The following is an 18,658-nucleotide window of genomic DNA, read 5'->3' as shown; positions in this document are numbered from 1 at the left end:
GCAATGATTTCCCACCTGACGATATCCCAACACTTGCTACACTATCTCAAGCTCCACTTATTTTGAATTTGTGATAATGTCACTGGATCGCTGCAGGTTGTTTAATGTATGTGGAAAAGCAGATTAATGGTGTAAACAAGATTATTGGTAGAACACTTAAGGAAACAAGACTTTTCAAGTACTTGGGTAGCGTTCATTTACATAAACACCCCACATGTTAATTACGATCCAGTGTTATCTATTCATTAAAACGAGCTTGCCAGCTTTCTGCTTGGCAAAAGCGCTGCTGGTTTTGACAGATGCTTCAACGTGATCGAAATTACAGCCTTTTGATAAGTCCTGTTGCTCCAGTTCTTAGCTCGTTTCGTTGCAGTAAGAAGTGTTCTGTTTTACTTTTCTCTGCTTTTCATCCCAATAGGCAGTGGAAGTTGGAACATTTGTGCTACAAATCAGGGGAACTTATCACGGAGACAGGTTACATGGATCAGGTACATGCTTTCCTTGTTTGCAAAGAGGGAAAAACCGTTCACAGTTTCTGGAAACAACCCCAGCATCGAGTGTTAGCCTAATGCACTCCTTGTTTTTGCTTTGACAGATAATAGAATACCTTTACCCTTGCTTGATCATCACACCTCTGGACTGCTTCTGGGAAGGGGCGAAGTTGCAGTCGGGGACAGCGTACCTCCTGTAAGTGTGGCCTCAGGGTCGAATTGCTTGGCTCTGTCACAGTTTCCGGTGTGCTTTATCATTGTTTATTCTGTTTCAGTTTTGGACGAGGAATAAAAACATTGAAATTCCAAGCGCATTTTTTTTTTTGAGTGAATGGTTGGGGGTGGGGGGGGAGAGGGGACTTCAGCAGAATGTTTTTTTTTTCTTTTTTCAAAAACAGTTCTGTAGGCATCATTAAATTTCATTCACTTTTACCAACCTATTTATATGCAAATAAAATGCAAATTACTGAGCAGCCCGTGCAATTTTTTAAAAACTCTTTATAAAATGCTTGCGGTTACGCAGACCAGCACTCAAACCTTTAAGAAGAGAATTTATTGCTGGGTACATTTCACAAAGAAATACTTGAAGCTATAAGATTCAAGATCTTCCAGCAAAGTCATATATTAACCCTTCTTGGGATTGCAGTAATGATGTTTAAGGGGGATATACGCCCTCTGTTAAGGCCATGACAAGGGATGCTTCATAGCCCCGGCAGTTGGGAGTCACACACACCACATCATTTAAAGACTGATGGTTACTCAGTGTAGACATTTTTCAGCTAATTACGCAAGAGTTAGTGCTTGGGTTATTGTTTCCGTCCTGGCCGGCACATATCTGCAAAAGCAATTTGCAGTGGCCATCCCCTGACCTTCAGTGTACAGTTTTAGATGGGAAATAAGGGGTTTTGTGTTTTCTGGTTGGGAGAGTCTGAATAATGACTTCAGCCTGGTTAAGCAGCTACAGTGCGGTTTGAACCACATAGCAGGCAGCCAAAAGCCTTTCTGGTCTGTCACCAGTGCAGTTTCCAAAGTGAGTGTGGGGGAAGTGGCTGTGATGGTGGTGATGGCAGGAGCCCATGGGGGGCTTGCCCACCCCACTGCCAGCCTGCCAGAGAGGGCACATAAGAATGAATTGTTGACGGTTACAGGTCAGATACTTGATTGGTGACATTTAGAAAGCCTCTTTTAAAACTAGGAGGCACTGATGTTGTATTGTGATTCCCTCGTTTGGTTTTTAATTTTGGATCTTGGTGTCCTGCTTAGAAGTACCCACGTCCACTCCTCATTGGCTAACTTTTTAAACATATTAAATACAACGTTAGGTGATTAAAAGTCTCTGATATCTGTGTTAATTTGCAAGCTCCCTGCTTGTCCTCTTTAGTCATGAATTCTTTTCCTGACTTGTTCATAAATAGCTTTATTGGGGAGGAACAATATATTTTCCCTTTTTACCCAAGTCCCAGAATTTTGCTTTGCACAGCCTGTTTTGCACAGATGGAGCCACAGTGCCCTCCTGCCTGTCTGAAGCCGGTTGGTTTTCCATGGCCTCACCTCTTAATTTCTTTCGCAGAGGTAAGCCCCCTTTGCGGTGGACAAACTTTGACCCCTTGGAATTCCTAGAAGAGTTAAAGAAAATAAACTACCAAGTGGACAGCTGGGAGGAAATGCTGAATAAAGCCGAAGTTGGCCATGGGTACATGGACCGGCCCTGCCTCAACCCGGCTGACCCAGATTGCCCCGCCACAGCCCCCAACAAAAATTCAACCAAAGTGAGTTTCCAGAGAGTGTGTGTGTGGGGGGGAAAAGCCTTTTCTATTTCATTCTCTTCCTCTATTACTTTCATCTTAAAGATTTCATTTGCCATGAGTTTTGTTCTTTTTTAATTTGGTGTATGGCACTAAAGTTGTTTACAGAGCTAAGTTTTGCTGTAAGATTTAGCATAACCCTCATTAGTCTCGTTATTAATGTTTTCTCTGAAACAAACAAGCCCTTAACGCACTGGATTTTAACGAGGCATGTGACCTGCCTACTAATTCCCGTAATTATGTGGCTGTCTTTTCATTACAGCCTCTTGATGTGGCCCTTGTTTTGAATGGTGGATGTCAAGGTTTATCCAGGAAGTATATGCATTGGCAGGAGGAGTTGATTGTGGGTGGCACAGTCAAGAACGCCACTGGAAAACTGGTCAGGTAATCCAACACCGTACCCCACACCATCCCGTATTTATTATTGGCCTCATGTTAGTCCTAGCTAGCTGTCCAGGGTCAGTGAATCTGGGGGAGCATGAGCACATCAGGCCCGTTTGCAAAGTTTTCTAGAATGGATTTGTGGTTTCCACTGGAGCTGTAGTCGTTTGTTTCACGGTTTTGAAACGTCTGGCCTTTATGTAGACTCGTGGGGCAAGAAAATCCATTCATAGTGTGGGATTGAGTGGTGGGAGCTTCAAGAGTCAAAGCCCAGGAACTACAGCCCATATGAGAGTTAGCCTTTGTGCAGCCGGGGACTCCAGTCAGTCAAGTGTCAGGTGTTCCGTCTGAGGTTTCTCCCTTGGGACACTGTCTCTGGGATTTCTGCACAGAGAGAGTGCGTGGCTGAACCCAGTGTATCTGGTCAAGCTATCTACTCCCCTCTCCTTCCTGTTTCATGGAATAGGAACTGAGAAAGGAAATTGCCTATTAATTTAATTTTGGGGTCTATCTGTAAAAGGTTTGTAAGGTTACACCTTTAATATGGTACATCAATCTATTAAATACAATAACCATCCTGGTCTTGTTTGAATGGAAACATGTGCGCACAGAGGACGGATGAAGTCTGGGGGAGAGTTGGGGGCGGTCACGCGGGACCTCACGTCGCACACACTGCTTGCTGGCGGTGCTGACCTGCCTTCTGTCCATTTACCCTGACACAGCGCTCACGCCCTGCAAACCATGTTCCAGTTAATGACCCCCAAGCAAATGTACGAGCACTTCAGAGGTTACGAGTATGTCTCTCATATCAACTGGAACGAGGATAGGGCGGCAGCCATCCTGGAGGCATGGCAGAGGACTTACGTGGAGGTGAGCCCCTGCCTTGATGTCAGGGACAGCTTGTAACTTAGTCCAGTCTTCATCTCCTCATTGGAAACATTGTTTCCCCTTAGGTTTAGTGGGGTTTTCTTTGTTATTGAGTCAGCCAGTATCCACAATATTGTGCAGCCCAGGCAGTCTCAAACCTTACCCTCCTGCCTCAGTCTCCTGATTGTTGGGGTTACACCACCTCCCTCTGATTAATTTTCAAGACATTTTAATTCTGAGTACTGCATGAGATACAAGCTTTTCTTTATCCAGCTGTGTTAAGACTTAGGAGTAGTGTCTGAAGAGACACTCTTTCTTAGCAGGGATGTCCTAAAACATGCCTAGTAACTGTTGTGAACTCCAGAGTCCAGGCATAGCAATGTGGGAAAAAAAAAAAAAAAAACTGGGTGAGCAAGAAAAGGTGTCTGGAAAACATTAGCAAGACAGAATCTATTCACAGCTGCAGGCCCCTTGGTCAGGTCATGTGACAGGAGACTGGCCTTTGTTTCCCAAGCAGTGACCTCTATGGAGCTGCCTGTGACCTTTTGAAAGTGGCCAGCAAATGAAGTGGGGGAGGTGGGATTTATAAGAATGAGTCGTTTTGGATTAAGAAGGAGCAGTCTCTGGCTATGGAGGGTGAGAGAACCTTAGAGTTACAAAGTAACACACTTTGGGTTTTTTAGAGTTACAAAGTAACACATTTTAGGTGTCTTAGAGTTACAAAGTAACACACTTTGGGTGTCTTTCTGGTCTCTGCTCTCCCTTGATCCCTGTAACCCACTGTAGAGGGAGGTTCCTCTTCCCTCCTCCTCTGACCACTTAAGGTCACATGGGACCTTGTGAAGTATCAGCAAACAGTATAGGGTGCACGGTGGTGTTCCCCCAAGGTCTGTGCTGGTGAAGCATGTTGATGCTTTAGTTCCTTTCGGGAATTTAGCCCCTTGTTTTGTGACCTCAGGTGGTTCATCAAAGCGTTGCCCCAAACTCCACGCAGAAGGTGCTTTCCTTCACCACCACTACGCTGGACGACATCCTAAAATCCTTCTCTGACGTCAGTGTCATCCGTGTGGCCAGTGGCTACCTACTGATGGTAATTCTGGGCTCCCCCAGGGTGGGGTGGTCAACTTGGTTTGAGCTTGTTTGTTTTGGAATTTTAGCTCTTTACTTTTCTGTGACGGCACCTGCTTTTTAGCTGCTGCCCCTAACGTACAAGTACACCCCCAAGGACACCCAAGACAGGGACAGCTCAGCCTTGTTGTGTGATGTTTGTAGTGTAAGATTTATTTGTTGGAGTTAATAGGTTCTACCTTTGGATGTGGGGCAATGGGAGGGGGAAAACATTAGAATCCCTACACATTCTAATGTTTGGCTCTTGTTTTGTGTCTTTCCCCCACCTTCTCTCTCCATTCCCCTCCGCCCCCCTCCCCTGTTGTTCTGCTTGCAGCTTGCCTATGCCTGTTTAACCATGCTGCGCTGGGACTGCTCCAAGTCCCAGGGTGCCGTGGGGCTGGCTGGCGTCCTGTTGGTTGCACTGTCAGTGGCTGCAGGATTGGGCCTCTGCTCCTTGATCGGGATTTCCTTTAACGCTGCAACAACTCAGGTACTGCAGGGACCGTTCATCGCTGCCCTCTGACCAACACTTTGCCCAGCGTGCCGGCCCCCTGTGTGTCTATCTCACCTAAAGAATCTGCAAAGCCTTTTCCATGAGGATGCCATTTATCTCAGGAGGGCTGGTTCCCACTGGGCCAGTCCGTTCTGTGGGCTAAAAATGGTTCAGTAGGTAAAGGTGCCTACTATGCAAATTTGGCCATCTGAGTTCCATCTCTAGAGCCCATATAAGAGGTGGAAAGAGAGAACAGGCTACAGAATTGTCTTCTGACCTTTGTACAGTGGGCTGTGTGGCGCACGCACGCACGCACACACACCATGTGCATATAACACAGATACACATTCGTACTTTTTTTTTTAGTTCAGAGATGCTCTTGGTAGGTAGAGACATTCACTTAGAATAGCGTATATAATTTACTGGTTCTTAAACTCCAGTAAGCATTAGAATCACACTGAGAACACAAAGATGGCTGGACCCGGTCTATATGGAGGTACTGTCTTATATTTTCAGTTTTTCGCACTGATGCTGGACTGGGGATCACTAGGAACCACAGCTTTAGATACGAGTTAGCTGGCTTTTCATTTTTACTTCTAGGTTAAGTTATTGTACCTAGACCTTAGAAAGAAGCTTGTGAGAACATCTCTGAGTCATAACTGAAAGGTTTTAGGGATGCAGACTTCCGGATAAGTATGTTGTCCACCAAACTGGCCTGAGCGCCCCTTTGGCACCTGTGGGGCACTGGCAGCCATGTTTCCCTGTGAAGTTTTCCCTGGCTAATGCTGTGGTTGCCTGTGTTTGCTGTAGGTTTTGCCATTTCTTGCTCTTGGTGTCGGTGTGGACGACGTCTTCCTCTTGGCACACGCCTTCAGTGAAACAGGACAAAATAAAAGGATCCCGTTTGAGGTAACAGTCGGAGGAAAGAAGGATGTCTGGGGGGGGACTCTCAGAGCCCACTCTCTTCCTTGGCATTTGTCCTGTAGTTTTTCTGCTGTCTGGTCAGTCTCAAGTCAAATGACACGTCACTCTGAGAAACGCCAAGAGCCCCATTTAGGGTGCCCATGGAAATGTGGGGGTCTTAGCATTGTGCCACATGCTCCTGTGCCATCTCTTCTCAAAGCCCAAGGTTGTTTCTGTGGTTTTCTTTGGCTACGGGTTTGCATTAAGTCATCATTGTCTTCGACTTTCCCATTCGGGTGATGGTAACTGTGAGGAACACATGACGTTGAAGGAGACATCAGCAGAACCTGGTGCTGGAGGTTCCTCAGACCCAGAACAGCCAATCCTAGAAAGCGCCACCACATCCTCTAAGGGGGGGAGCTAGTTCAGAGGCAGCCCTCAGTACTGTGGTTTGTCTTCCTCAGGACAGGACCGGGGAGTGCCTGAAGCGCACAGGAGCCAGCGTGGCCCTCACCTCCATCAGCAACGTCACCGCCTTCTTCATGGCTGCCTTAATCCCTATTCCTGCACTGCGAGCATTCTCCCTCCAGGTGAGTTTACAGTGGGCAGGTCCCTGTGGCTTGTCTGGTTAGTGTCTCCTCTCTGCTTCACTTGAGTCTAGCGCTGATTTTGCAGATCAAGTGCATGCCAACAGCATTTGGGCCATGGTGCTGCTGGGTAGGTGCTTCAAGGCATGACCTGGTACTCCTCGCAGGTCAAGTGCTGGGGCTCTTTGCTTTCTTACACCTTGTCATCCAGGAGCTGTTCACTTGTGGAGTTGTGCTGTGTAGGCCAGCAGGCCCAGGGATGTTCCCCGAAGTCCTCCTTGGCTGACTCCTCTTTCTAGACTACCCCCTTCCAGTCACCTCATATCTCCCCTCCCTCAACAGCCCCACCTCAAGGCTGTAAAAGACTCCACTGGAGTATGCAGCTAGGGTTGCTGGCAGGCAGTGACCGTCACACTATATGAGAGTATGTTGGCCACTTGGCTATGTCCTGCAAGGGTTATCTCTTGGGGATCCTTGTGTCCTGCCGCCTTTTCCTTGTTGGCCTCTGCATTTCTGTCCTGTCCTCTGTGGTTCCTTGTTCCCTTCTCCGGCTGCTTAAGCAAGCTTAGATTGCCTGCTGCTCACTGTGTGTGCAAAACCTGTGTTGCAGGCCTCGTTACTCTGACAGCCTCCTCCCAACCAGGCCCTCCCATACCCAGGCTGTCAGCCTGAAGAGTCTATTCCCTGGGCTAGACCTAGTAGTCGTAGTTCATAGAAAGTCTGAAGCAACCAGAGCAGCAGGTTTTTGGGTAGTTCATGACATGGTAGAAGTTTCTTGAATTAATTTCAAGTTTTGAAGCTTCGGCTGAAGGGAGCATTTGTCTCTCTTCTTCTTAGACTAGGCTGTCTTAAGGAAACTTATGAGGTGGCCAGCTGCCTGGAGGAAGCCTCTTTGATGTCCTTGTGTGAAACTGTTGTCAAGTTTGTACTCTTTCATGGGCTCTGCTCATCACCAGGTGCTGATCATGGGAAGAGAAGGTGACAGATGATACATTGTGTCCCTATTTATACTCTTTAAATACACATTTGTCACTTAAGTAGAAATGGTCCCCTGGGTATTTGAGCTTCATCTCGCTACCAGTAGAGACCCTGCGGGGGGTGAGGTGCAAGGCCTCCCTAACAGTTAGTCTAAGATCCGAGACTGAGAGAAGTTCTCTGTCAGTCACAAGCACCAACTCCCGAGGAAGAAAAAAAAAGATACCAGGAAGAGGCCTGGCGTTATAAACGTCTATGGGAAAAAAGGTAACAGGGGTTCATAAGTAAAGTCGAATCTGAAACTGGACAGAGCTGCAAGGAAATGGAAATAACCAAGGGTTCGTAATGGAAAAGATAAGGGAAGAAATGCATGGCCTTGGTTTCAGGAAGCAGTTGGCACAGGCATGCATCTGCTACACGCTCTTCTTGTGTCTACTCTCGATCGTGTGCGGCTGATTCTGGAATAGAGCTGCTTCTGGAGTCTGCAGTATGAAGCCTTCTGCTCTTGCTCTCTCTCCCACTCCCTGTCCCCTCGCTGTCCGCCTCGCTCTGCTCTGCTCCACGTCAGCTCGCTTGCACCTGTTCCCTCGCTGTGCCCGCCTAGCTCTGCTCCGTCAGCTCTGCGGCAGCTCGCTCGCTCGCTCCTTTTCTTTCCCTCACTCTTGGCTCTCCTCTCCTCTCAGTACTGGTGGTTCCTCAAGGCAAACTCTCCTCCCCTAATGACACCCCACGGTGTGGTCTCTCCCTGAGGATAGAAAAGCCTTTTAGGAAATCCAGTGCGCTAAGTTCTCCCAAGGTAAGCACCTTTACAGGGCCGAAATGAGTACTTTATGTTTCTTTGTGTATGTGCGTCTGTCACCTGTAGCCACCAAGAGTATCCAGAGAGAGGGGGCCCAGAGAGTTCTGTGCCATAATAAACCACTGTGACATTTGGATTTTTTTCCTTATGAAACTTCGTCCCCCCCTCCCCCCCCCCCCCGACCAAAATAGTAGCATTCCTTCCCTCAAAGAAATAGCTTGTCTTCTGGTCAGCCTTCATTGTAGTGTTGTTCCTCAGTGAACCCCCTCCCCCCACAAGAGCAAGACCCTTACTCCTTCTAATGATAAAGGTTTGCTTTAAATGTTCATTATTTTGTGTCATTCCCCCCCCCCCCCCCCCCGTATGTGACTGTGAGCATATGGGTGTGTAGGCTCACACACAGGTGCCAGAGCAGGACATCAGGTGTCTTCCTCCTTTGCTGTCTCACCGAACCAAAGCTTATCAGCCATTGGGCTGGATGACCAGGAAGCTCCATCCCAATGCTGGGATTACAGGAAGTGGAAGCCGTATTTAACTTTTTATGTGGATACTGGGAACTGGTTGTGTGAAAAAGCTTTTCCTGGGGCAGTGCAGCACATGCGTGTCCACTCACACCACACAGGGAACCTGTGACACAGACCAGAGCACAGAGACCACCAAAGTCCAGCTTGGTGAACCAATGATTGCTACTTGCAGGAGTATCAGAGAGGGGTTACTTACAGGAGCAGACAGCTACGTCACCAGAGCCCACCCCAGCATGGGTAACAGCTCACAAAGCTAGGAACCTGAAGCCCACTGCACAGCCTGCAGGCAGCTCAGCAGGTTTGGCTGTGTCCTTTACAGATGACTCCTAGTCTAAACCTCTGCCTCTTCCACACAGCTGATTTGATCTCAGGGTCTTCTTTGCAGCTTGGCTCTGCTCGCTTGGGCAGGGAGGGGGCCTAGTGGATCTGATACTTTCAGTTTCAGGGACTTTGATAGCTCTTTGATAGAATGTTTCAGTTCTGGAGGAAACTGTTACACAGCAGACTTTGAAATCGGGTCCTCAGGTTTTCAGAGTGCTACCCTTACCCACTGAGCATTCTCTCTATGCCCCACCCCTTCTGTCTGTGGCAGTGGGATTTTAATTCAGGACCCCACAAAGAAATAGTCTACCAGTGAACCACTCTTAAGCCAGTAAAAGGTTTTAGGTTAGGATCCTGCCACAGGTGTCTCAGCAGGGCCACTGCAGGTGCTTCGGGGGTGGGGCAGCATCTTCAAGCAAAGTAGCTGGATTCAATCCACAGCCAAGATTGTTTCCATCGATTCTCTGTCTTACTTACAATTTCTTTTTGTTGTTTCTAAGGTTTTGTCTTCTTTTGCGGAGATGACTCTGTCTTGAGAAATTCTTGCTAGTTACTTTTAAGTTTTTGACACCCATGGGGGATGTTGGCATTTGTTTTCTTTGCAGAAAATGGTTTCCTCTAAATACGTAACACATTGTCAAAAAATAGGTTAGAAGGGGCATTGCTGTGGGCTCTCATCCCTCTGCTTTCATCTGAGTGAGCAAAGATAGCTGCCTGTCAGACTTTTTTTTTGATGAGTGTTGCCGTGGCTACACCTGCTCCCTGTGCCCTTGTGAGCCTTAGTGGCTCAGGAGTCTCTGCCCTCACTCTTGAGAGATGCCTAGGACTTATCTCTGCATTCTACTCCTGAGCTGTAAACATGGCTGGAATTAAAAAGGCTAATAGGATTCAGCCAAGGCATGACCGATGGCATGGAAAATCTCTATTCTTAGTCTTCCCAGAATTCCCTGCATCTAATTGGTCAGTGGTCCACACTTAGTGTGAGTATGCCCTTTCAGGAGTCACCAGCCCCAGCAAGAGCATCCAAACCAGTTAAGATGAGGACTTTGCATCACACCTCCATTTGAATCTGAAAGACTGGGAAGCCCGTCTTTCTAGGTAATTGGTTGTCTGTGGCCAACTGGCTACATCCTGGTTACTGTAGGAACACAGTGGGTGCCTGTGGACAGCCTGACCTCCCATCACCTGTCTCAGGACTGAGTGGTTTGAGTCAGGAGTTCCTCTATTGCCTTGTCTCTTTCTTGTCCCTCCTGGACCTCATCTTCATCTTCAAAACCTTTCTCAGGAAGCCTTCTTGGACCAGCCACTCTGTCCACCCCAACACACAAGCGCTCACCGCCTGAGCTGCTGAGGACCTGCCTTTTAAAATGGCACCTCTCATTCAGCCTTGGATCCGATTGGTTTGTGGCTCTGAGGGCAAGGTTTGTCTTTGCTCTCTTGGCTTCTCCAGCACCCAGCACAGATTAGACTTCACAGAGAAGGGATGCAGATCCTAGATAGCGTCTCCCGTCACAGCTGTGACAGGAGCTTGTCACACATACATGCTGCTTTATAAGGAAACACATTTAAGCCCTGGTTAACCTGTTCTGTTGACAAGATCCTTTGAAAATCGACTCAGGAAAGAGTTGGTGTGATGTAGAAGACTTGGCTGTTTATTGAAGGGCATCTCCTCCAGCTCGCTGTTCCACCTGGAGCATAAACCTACACTCCCTTCAAAAAGCCCTTTGTGAAGTGTCTCCTGGTTTTTAATTCTTGGTACCAATGATGGCCAGGCTTCCTTTCCTCGCCCCAGCCCATCTTCCTGTTTTGAGACGGTCTCAGAAACTATCCTTTGAGAACTGTACTAGGAGATTTTACTTCTTAAATGAATTTCTGGTTATTTCTTGGCTATTTAGCATCCCCTCCCAGTTCCTTTTTTCTGCTTTTTGTCCACTTCTCAGAACAAGGACTGCATTTGGATACCCTGTGGACTTTGCCTAATAACAGCCCAATTTTGCAATTTTTACTAGGTCAGCAGGAGATTTGCCCAAGTACTGCAGAACCTAACCCTGTGTTTATTCTAGGTTATAGAGTGGCTTTTGAATCCATACTTATTTATTCTACAGACTATAATCACACACAGGAATTTCTTTCTGCTTAACTCTCCTTGACCTTGGCTGTTGCTCCCACAAGCTGCTCCCGAGGCTATTTGGAACGTGCCTATTAAAAACCTCAGGGGACATGTGTGAAATTTTATTTCATGTTTTAAAGGTGACATGTTGCTAGACTTGATCTACTTTATATACAGATTATTAATCAGGGTTGTGGAAACTCTTAGAAACGTTCTAGAAGGAAAATACTTCTTTTTGTTTTGAGGTAAAACTTCTCAAGTCTTTTCTTTGCCTGGCTTTGTAGATGTGATCTGGTTAGGTTAGTAAGTCGGTAATGGTTTCATTCTAGCCTGTATAAATTCTGGGTTTCTTCCATTTCAGTTATACACAGCGTCTTAGTGGTGGGGAGAGAAGAGGGAGACCATGCACTGTCTGGTAGCTCTGCTTCTCTAGGTAGCAGCAAGTTGTTGAGAGATTAATATCCAGAATGTGTTTGTGTGGGGTCCTGGGGAGATGATTCAGTGGTTAAGAGCCCTGTCTGCTCTTCAGAGGGCCCAAGTTCTCCTCCCAGCACCCACGTGTCAGCTCACAGTTGCTTGTAACTCCAGCCCCAGGGATCTGACTCCCTCTTCTGGCATTTGTGAGCATTGCATGCACATGGTACACACTTGCTTATGAAGCACCGTGCTAACTGGGAGGTGTATTGATGACTTCAATTGCATTTCTGCTCCAGGCTGCCGTGGTGGTGGTGTTCAATTTTGCCATGGTGCTGCTCATTTTCCCAGCAATTCTCAGCATGGATTTATATAGACGAGAGGACAGGAGATTGGATATTTTCTGCTGTTTTACCAGGTATGTATGTTTTCAGGGTCCTGGGGCCTCTACTGGGCTTAGAAAGACTGTTTAGAGTCTGAAGGGGATGTAGCTAACTGTGTGGGCTGGTGTGATGGGGACAGGAAAGGGCAGACAGAGGACTCTTCAGCACGTGTGAACTGTCACACTTTCCTCCTCCCCAAACTGATTATGCCCAGAAACCTCCTTAGAGATTCTGCCAGTTGTGGTGTTTTCTTCCATCGTGAACCTGTTTGTTTGGAACTGTTTGGTAGCTCTGTGGAGCAGAGGAATGCTGAAAAACACTTGTGTAGAAACACAGGGTGATTCTTGGGGGCTGGAGAGATGGCTCAGTGGTTAAGAGCATTGCCTGCTCTTCCAAAGATCCTGAGTTCAATTCCCGGCAACCACATGGTGGCTCACAACCATCTCTAAAGAGGTCTGATGCCCTCTTCTGGCCTGCAGACATGCACAGACAGAATATTGTATATATAATAAATAAATAAATATTAAAAAAAAAAGAAACACAGGGTGATAGATTTTGTTTTTAGTTTTTTTAGATCTTTGGAGTTCTGCTATTTCAGGGTCAACTATGCCTTTGTTTTAGACCGGATTACATCTGTGTCCAAAGGAGTCAGGTGATGCTTTCAGAGAAACAGATTGTGGTGTCAGTGGCCAGCATCGGTGCTCAGCAGACGTGAAAGCCCCTTCTCTCCCTCATGACCACACACTACGGTGTGTTTCCTTCTTCTCTTTCAGCCCCTGTGTAAGCAGGGTGATTCAGGTTGAACCACAGGCCTACACCGAGCCTCACAGCAACACCCGTTACAGCCCACCACCGCCCTACAGCAGCCATAGCTTTGCTCACGAGACCCACATCACCATGCAGTCCACCGTCCAGCTCCGCACGGAGTACGACCCTCACACTCACGTGTACTACACTACCGCCGAGCCCCGATCCGAGATCTCCGTGCAGCCTGTCACCGTCACCCAGGACACCCTCAGCTGTCAGAGCCCAGAGAGCACCAGTTCCACCCGGGACCTGCTTTCCCAGTTCTCAGACTCCAGCCTTCACTGCCTCGAGCCCCCCTGCACCAAGTGGACGCTGTCTTCGTTTGCTGAGAAGCACTACGCTCCTTTCCTCTTGAAACCCAAAGCCAAGGTAACCTTTCACCGTGTGTGGCTTCCTGCCTGGAAGAGAAATATGTGAACTGTTGGCACCTTTGGGATCCATCATCATCATGTTCGTGTGCGCTCAGGACAGGCCCGCCAGCATCAGATTGCAAACCTCAGGGCCCCTCTAATGAGCCAACTCCTACATGGGGAGGCTCTGTGAAACAGATAGTACTATGAGTATAAATGTGTCCCTTGCTTTATATATATTTTCATTTTTTGTGAGATTACTTAAAAAGGTGATTTAGTGTGGTTTGTTTTCTCCTCTGGGAGACTGGGCTGTTTATGTGGAGTGAAGGAAGCAGTTGGTGCTGGTATTGGAGGAATCAGGAATGTGTTTCTGGATCTCATCCAGTGCCCTTCCCTCTGTTGCAGGTGGTGGTGATCCTCCTCTTCCTGGGCTTGCTGGGGGTCAGCCTTTATGGGACCACCCGAGTGAGAGATGGACTGGACCTCACGGACATTGTCCCTCGGGAAACCAGAGAATATGACTTTATAGCTGCGCAGTTCAAATACTTTTCTTTCTACAACATGTACATAGTCACCCAGAAAGCAGACTACCCCAACATCCAGCACCTACTTTACGACCTTCATAAGAGTTTCAGCAATGTGAAGTATGTCATGCTGGAGGAGAACAAGCAACTTCCCCAAATGTGGCTGCACTACTTCAGAGACTGGCTCCAAGGTAGGTTTACGGCAGGCCGCCACCGTTCACCTGCTGTGCCCCAGGCTCCCAGACAGTGATTGCCTTCTGTCCACCGTATGAAAGTATTCCATCATAATGAAGCAGCTTTATCTTACATGTGTGTGTGTTGCATGTATGTGTGTGCATCATGTGTGTATCTGGTCCCTGAGGCCAGAAGAGGGCATTGGGACTGGAGGTGTGGGTTCTGGGAATCGAGCCCAGGTCCTCTGCAAGAGTAACAAATGCTCTTAGTTCCTGAGGGCCTCTCCAGCCTGTTTTGTAGAAAGCCCCCTTCAGTGGCAGTCTCCCAGCTCTGGCTTTAACAACTTACAACTATGTGAGTAACAGCCCTTCTGTTGACACTTTTGTGAACACACACTGGAGAAAGACATTAGAAAACAGGGAGCCTGGAGGTCTATTGCTCCTATTCCTTTTGGATGGTGGCTACTTTGGTGACCAAGTGAAACTGGAGTCTTTGGTGGGATTTCGGAGCTGTCTGTCTGTTAAATTACAGCCTACTGTAACAGTGGGTTGGGGCAGCTATTGCATATTTTGGACATCTTTTATTTGTACTTATTTAATTTGGGTCCCTAGCGAATCAGAGTGGAAAGTGTAAAGATCGCTCACTCCTACCAGGCCTTCCCTGTGTCAGCGTCTGACACTGAAGTGGTTGTGTGTTTCACACTGACCTTTGACACTGCTGTCTTCAAAGAGCTCCGTACCAACCATCCTTTCATTTGGCGGTGAACTTAGAAATGCTTACCCACATCCTGCTGTCTCATGGAGAGGCAAATCCTGCTTCTTCTTCCTCCTCCCTCCCTTCGTTTTACCTATAGATTGTGTGTGAGTATGTCCGTGTACATACACCATAGTGTGCATATTGAGGTCAGAAGACAGCTGTCCTCTTCCCACCATGTGGGACCTGGGGATCGAACTCAGATCAAGCGCCTTTAACCCTCTCAGGCGCATCTCTAGGAAGTACTGTTAGTAGGCTGGAGAGAAGTGTAAGGCGGACTGAATTTGCTCTTAACTGCTGACTGGTTCCCAGAACATCTGTTAATGTTGACATGGGCAGGGCGCAGTAGACAATCAGGACCATTATCCACACAATCCAAGCAAAAGTGCTTTTATTGGAGCACCCAAATAATTGCAACTCCAGCATTTGTTGGCTTAGATTATCTCGGTGGCTGTCTTAATTTCCCACTTAATTAGGCTTATTTAAACACATATTTAAGTGCCCTTTTTGTCTTAAGTCAGTACTCTTGCATGTAAAGATCAGGCAGCCAGTTTCCCCTATAAGTCTGCACTAGGTGATAAACAGCTTGATCCAACAGGAATCAGTGTTGAGCAGTGACTAGAATTTGCTCGTACACACGTGCCAGGTCCCACTTTGGGGGAAGGTGGAGAAAGCATCAGGAAGCCCTGGAGATTGACTTGAATTCGCCCCAAGTTTTATTTCCTTACACTCGGTTCTCCATGCGTTATTTTTTTTTTAAGTAGTGAATTAACAAAGAGCCAAACAGTTGCCAGAGTCTCTGCTTTTCACACCCCCCCCCCCACGTACACATTGACCAAAGACATGCAAATAACTTGCCACAAATGACAAAGAGGTCTGCTGTGCTGGGTAGAGGAGCATGTTGCAGAAGGAGCTCTCCAGTGTCTTCAGCCAGGGACTCCCCTTTGGTGAGGTAGGCTGGGGCTGGGAAGGGTGTCTTCTTAGACAGTATTAAAGACCAACTCTATTAAGACCCAAAACATTCATATGCATAGATATCTGTAACTTGAACTACAGTTTGGTTACTAAGCAAGCAGCACCCAGCCAGACTGGTACACGTCAGAATCCCACAGCCCTGCAGGAGCTGTGATGCCTCAGTGGGTCCTTCAGGGTCCAGAGCGCTGCTCACAGACAGGAGGGCTCTTGGCTGCTGAGGCGTTTTTCAGACCTGCTGAGTGTTTGCTCAGGTCCCTGAATATTTCCTTGGAGGAAACAGTTATTCTCACAGCGACGTTTCTTCCAGAGACTTGTATGTCGTGTTGAAGTCCATTCAGCTGTACCGTCTCACTGGCTTTGGTCAACACTCCAATAGGTACTCTGTATTTTCACTCCTAGAAAAATATTTAATGGCTTATCTAGGGATTATCTCATGCCATTTTGAAAGTCAGTTCTGACGTAGAACCCAGGGCAGCACTCTCCCTTTGAGGTCTATCCCCAGCCCATAGGACAACCGTGAACATCCACATAAGGAGGTGAAGGAAGTTAGAGTTGAAATCTGTGCGCCATGTGCAGGTGGCGTTTTTAATTCACACTGAGTTACGTGGACAAAGTAGATGATCCTTTCACTTCTAGGGGCTTGTATGTTTGGGTAATTCCTGTAGCCCAGACTGTCAAATGTTTCTAGTAAGAACTGAAGCTGAAATAAATACAAGGTTCTGCTATAAACTTTTGGAATGTAAATGTCAGCCAAGGGGCACGTGTGTGGTGTCCAGCTCATGGTAGTTGAGATTTTCAGTGGTTAGTCAAAAATACTGAACTAGTTGTGAAAGAACTCAACTATTCGTGAAGTCAGTAACTGTAGACTGCATTGGGGCCAACATTGCAGGAAACGTGTTCTGCCTTGGCTGCAGGATCCCTAGATAGTGCAGAAGTCTCTCTGTGTGAACAGCACACTGCTCTCAGCGTGGCTTTCCATAACGTGTTCTGCCTTGGCTGCAGGGTCCCTAGATAGTGCAGAAGTCTCTCTGTGTGAACAGCACGCTGCTCTCAGTGTGGGTTTCTCTCAGTGTGGATGCTGGCTCTGCGCTGCCTGGGCTCAAAGCTTAGCTCTAACCCTTTAACCTTTGCAGACCTCAGTCCTCTCATCTGTAGGGTGGGGATGGTGATGCTAATTGGCTCCTCAGGAGATGAGCTCTAGAACTGAATGCTAAGGAAGGTGGATGCCTGGATAGCCCTTGGTAGCCCTTGAGCACTGAGCCCTGCAAGTCTGGAGTCATAAAAGCTCTCCTCTCTCCTAGCTTGGCAAACAGAGCAGGCCCCTCATAGGGGGTTGGGGAGTGGTTGGTCCTCCCTCTCTGTTTATTTTTTTTCCAGGATGGGGGTGGGGAAGGACTTTGGATCATAAAATAACATCTGCTCACTGCTGCCTGTGCGAACCTTACTGTGAAAAAGTCTGTCTGAGACTGGAGATTTCCACGCTGGTGGTCCCTCTGTCTGCCTGCCCCTGCCCCTGAAGTACGAGGCCCACGGGTGACCCAGCCTACATCCTGGAGACAATGCCCACATCATAATAATGTTGGAGGGGAGCTTTTGTTTTATGGGCATCCCTACTTCCTCCCACTCCCCAACTCCAAACGCCTCACCATGCTAAGCATTCACAGAGCATATATTTTTGTTGTTTAATTTGTGTTTTGTCTTTGAAGTCCCCCTAGTCCTGTCCTGAAATGAAGTAAAACACATCTCTCTAAGCAGATGTATCTGACACAGCAGGCACAGACAGGGCTCTTCTGAGCACCTGGGACTTAGGGGTCTACTGGGGAGGGGGCTGGTGGGGATGTTGGGGAGAGAGCCCTCCAGGCAGTGCTTAGACCCTAAGGCTGGGTCACCAGGGCCCTGTTTTCTAGTCCAACACGCTTATCTCTTTACAGCTGTAGCCAAAGTGTCAGGTCTGTAATGATGGTTTTGATTACAGAGGCCAAGCCCAGCTGTGTGTGGTGAGCTGGTGGGCTCCCCATCCCCCAAGCCCAGAAAGCTCTTTTCCTCCCCTCCCAGGGCTTGCGGTTTGTCATCTGTTCTCATAGAGCCTCCTTGTATTGGCCTGTGGCTTCCTGTTCTCAAACAGATCCAAATTCGCCCTGAGGTATTTCCCCGTGTTCCTTCTCCCCCCACATACCCCTCCCCATGGAAGGGTGGCAGAGAGGAAGAGAACAGGAGGAGAGTGAATAGGTGTTGGCTGTGATCTTTACACAACCTGGCAGCAGAACCCACAGCTTGTATTAGCTACACAAGTCAAACAGATGGATCAGATTGTCAGAGCCGTGTTTGCTCGCCCAGGCTCCAGGGGCAGCCAAGCTGCAGTTGGAGGTTGGGAGCTTGAATGGGATTTTACTGCTCTCGGTAGAACTTCTGGTCCTGTTGGGGAACCCCTGACGTAGCTCCCTGTGTGGCATGAAATGGTTAATGGATGTAGTGTGTGTCTTTCTCTTCTCCCTTGCTGCTTGATGGAATAGTCATGAAGTTAAAAGGAAAAAAAAAAAGAGTTGAGCTATAGCCATGGTGGTGTGCACCTTTCATGCCAGCACTTGGGAGGCAGAGGCAGGTGGATTTCTGTTAGTTCCAGGCCAGCCTCATCTACATAGTGAGGTTGAGGTATAGGCCAAGGCAGGCAAGGATGGATACACAGTGAGACCTTGTCTGGAAAAAAAAGGGGGACTTTCCTTTCCTTTCCTTTCCTTTCCTTTCCTTTCCTTTCCTTTCCTTTCTTAAAACAGGGTTACTTTATGTAGCTCTGGCTGTCCTGGATCTCAACTATGTAGACCAGGCTGGCCTTGAACTCACAAAGATCCGCCATCTATGCTTCCTAAGTGCTGGGATTAAATTAAAGGCTTGTGCTACCATTCCACTTCCCC

General features: G+C 47.7%; 1 protein-coding gene across 3 annotated transcripts in view; it reads left to right on the top strand.

The window, feature by feature from the left end:
* Positions 1-18,658, top strand: part of LOC121443344 (protein patched homolog 1-like) — a 58,712-nt gene that overhangs the window by 21,582 nt on the left and 18,472 nt on the right. For 2 of the 3 annotated variants that reach the window (XM_041645073.1, XM_041645075.1), the window contains exons 4-16: positions 419-488; positions 596-687; positions 2,062-2,260; positions 2,559-2,680; positions 3,400-3,547; positions 4,503-4,634; positions 4,989-5,144; positions 5,958-6,056; positions 6,520-6,640; positions 8,296-8,408; positions 12,080-12,198; positions 12,937-13,339; positions 13,726-14,035. In XM_041645073.1, coding sequence (XP_041501007.1) covers positions 419-488; positions 596-687; positions 2,062-2,260; positions 2,559-2,680; positions 3,400-3,547; positions 4,503-4,634; positions 4,989-5,144; positions 5,958-6,056; positions 6,520-6,640; positions 8,296-8,408; positions 12,080-12,198; positions 12,937-13,339; positions 13,726-14,035 — 2,084 coding nt within the window. Of the gene's footprint in view, positions 1-418; positions 489-595; positions 688-2,061; positions 2,261-2,558; positions 2,681-3,399; positions 3,548-4,502; positions 4,635-4,988; positions 5,145-5,957; positions 6,057-6,514; positions 6,641-8,295; positions 8,409-12,079; positions 12,199-12,936; positions 13,340-13,725; positions 14,036-18,658 lie in introns of all 3 variants that reach the window. The other variant, XM_041645074.1, reaches the window with a different exon arrangement.

This window comes from Microtus oregoni, unplaced genomic scaffold, assembly GCF_018167655.1.
Source record: "Microtus oregoni isolate MIOR12 unplaced genomic scaffold, Mior012 000105F_ref0000443, whole genome shotgun sequence".
NCBI lineage: Eukaryota > Metazoa > Chordata > Mammalia > Rodentia > Cricetidae > Microtus > Microtus oregoni.
Note: the sequence above shows the minus strand (reverse complement) of the source record. Positions and strands in the feature narration are given on the sequence as shown.